The sequence below is a fragment of the Cystoisospora suis genome (genome assembly GCF_002600585.1).
Source record: "Cystoisospora suis strain Wien I chromosome Unknown contig_4219, whole genome shotgun sequence".
Lineage (NCBI taxonomy): Eukaryota > Apicomplexa > Conoidasida > Eucoccidiorida > Sarcocystidae > Cystoisospora > Cystoisospora suis.
In genome coordinates, this window is record NW_027157011.1 from 1 (window position 1) to 1,727 (window position 1,727).

The following is a 1,727-nucleotide window of genomic DNA, read 5'->3' on the forward strand; positions in this document are numbered from 1 at the left end:
TCTTTCTCTCTCTCTGTCTGCCTGGATAGGAATTGCGCGTCGATTCTTCAGAAGAATTTGTTTATTTTAGATGAGACTTTACGCCGAGCTTTACTGACCATCCGAAGTTACGGGCTGAAACTGACAAGCTGGAATATCTTGGTACTTCACCCTGATGCTGTATATACACTCGAACAATTCTTACAAGCTCAAGCATCGAGACGCCAACAGCTAGCTGCCGATCTTCGAAAAGTCTGGCTAGCCGTCATCAATGAGGTAGACAAGAAAAGGAGAACAAAAGAAAAGAAGCCAAGTTCCTTACACATGCTTCCGTAGCCTTCTTCTTCTCATTCTTTTCTTCTTTTCGGCTCTCCTTCTCATATACCTACAGTAGGAGAGGAAAGCATACATTCCACTCTATCCCCTTCACCTTCTCTTCCTTCTCTCCCTTTGTCTCTCTCTCTCTCTATATATATATCTATGTATGTGTATGTGGGAATACCTAGGCATAGGCGGAATAGCAGAGTATGATCCTACAGTTTGTGCGCACGTGTTTAAAGCTATCTTTAGATGCTCATTGGCGACGCATGCAGGGTCTTCGATATCTCATAGCTTCTTACTAGGAGGGGGAAGCCTACAGAGAGAATGGTAGAGATCTACTTAGCTACCTTTCTCTTTCTCTGTCTGCTTGCATCACTCTACACTTAGGGTATGTTCCTCTCTATCTGACCGTTATATAGAGATATAGAGATAGAGAAGGCCTGCAACTTCTGTTAAGAAAGCTTTGAAAGGAGAAAGTAGGAGTCGGTGAGACACCATCCGTTAGGTAAAGAAGATTTCTTGCTGTCTCTCCCGTAAAGAAACGAAGATCTACACATTTTCTTTCAAAGAAAGTCGCGTCTTTTCCCAAACTCCTACCGCAGACTTACCCATCGAATCACCGGGTGTATGTACACTCGAAACTCAGGAGGAGCAGAAAGCCCTACTTCTCATCAACCCTTTGGAGTGCTTCCACATAGATGCAAACATATATACATACACATATCTGTGTATATGTGCTAGTATATATACAGGTAGATCGATAAAAAGGTCTAGATATCCACCTATGTCTCCGTGTACATGTGAAGTAGACTTCCTTTCCCTCTTTGTCTTCTTCTTTCTCTGTTTCCTTCTACTCCTTCCCGTTCTGAAATAGATCTCTAGCGATGCTTTTTGGCTGACTTCTTCTTTTCTTCTCCTTCTTCTTCTCCATCTACCGATCTTTTCTCTTCTTTCTTTGGTCTCTCGTATGTGTAGCTTAGCAAGTCTTGCTCGGCGTCTCTTCAGGAATTTCTACGGACGAATGGCTTTGTGACAGAACAGCAGGGGCAGGGGCACCTTCAGAGTCTTCAGCATCAGTCGACAGGGGAGGGGAAATTCTCCACTTTCTCTTCGCCTTCTTCTGGATCTCCACTGGCACACAGGAGAGGTCAGATTCCAGCTAGATAGAAGCGAGAAGGAAAACAAAAAAAGGAAGAGACACGGAAGCAACAATAGGAAGAAGAAGAAGGAGGTAGAGGCAGAGAGAGGAAGAAGATACACTGGATGGATGGATAGATAGATTGATAGATAGATAGATAGATAAAAGATAGATAGATAGATAGATAGATAGATAGATTAAAGATAGATAGATAGATAGAAAGATAGATAGATAGATAGATAGATTAAAGATAGATAGATAGATAGATTAAAGATAGATTAAAGATAGA

At 42.0% G+C, this 1,727-nt stretch overlaps 1 protein-coding gene across 1 annotated transcript; it reads left to right on the plus strand.

Moving 5' to 3' along the window:
* Nucleotides 1-1,447, plus strand: CSUI_007835 (atpase family associated with various cellular activities domain-containing protein; the record flags this gene model as incomplete). Its single annotated transcript, XM_068067978.1, has 2 exons — nt 1-255; nt 1,276-1,447. Coding segments are annotated over 2 exons (426 nt in total), but the record flags the coding sequence as incomplete, so codon positions are not given.
* Nucleotides 1,448-1,727: the final 280 nt, after the last annotated feature.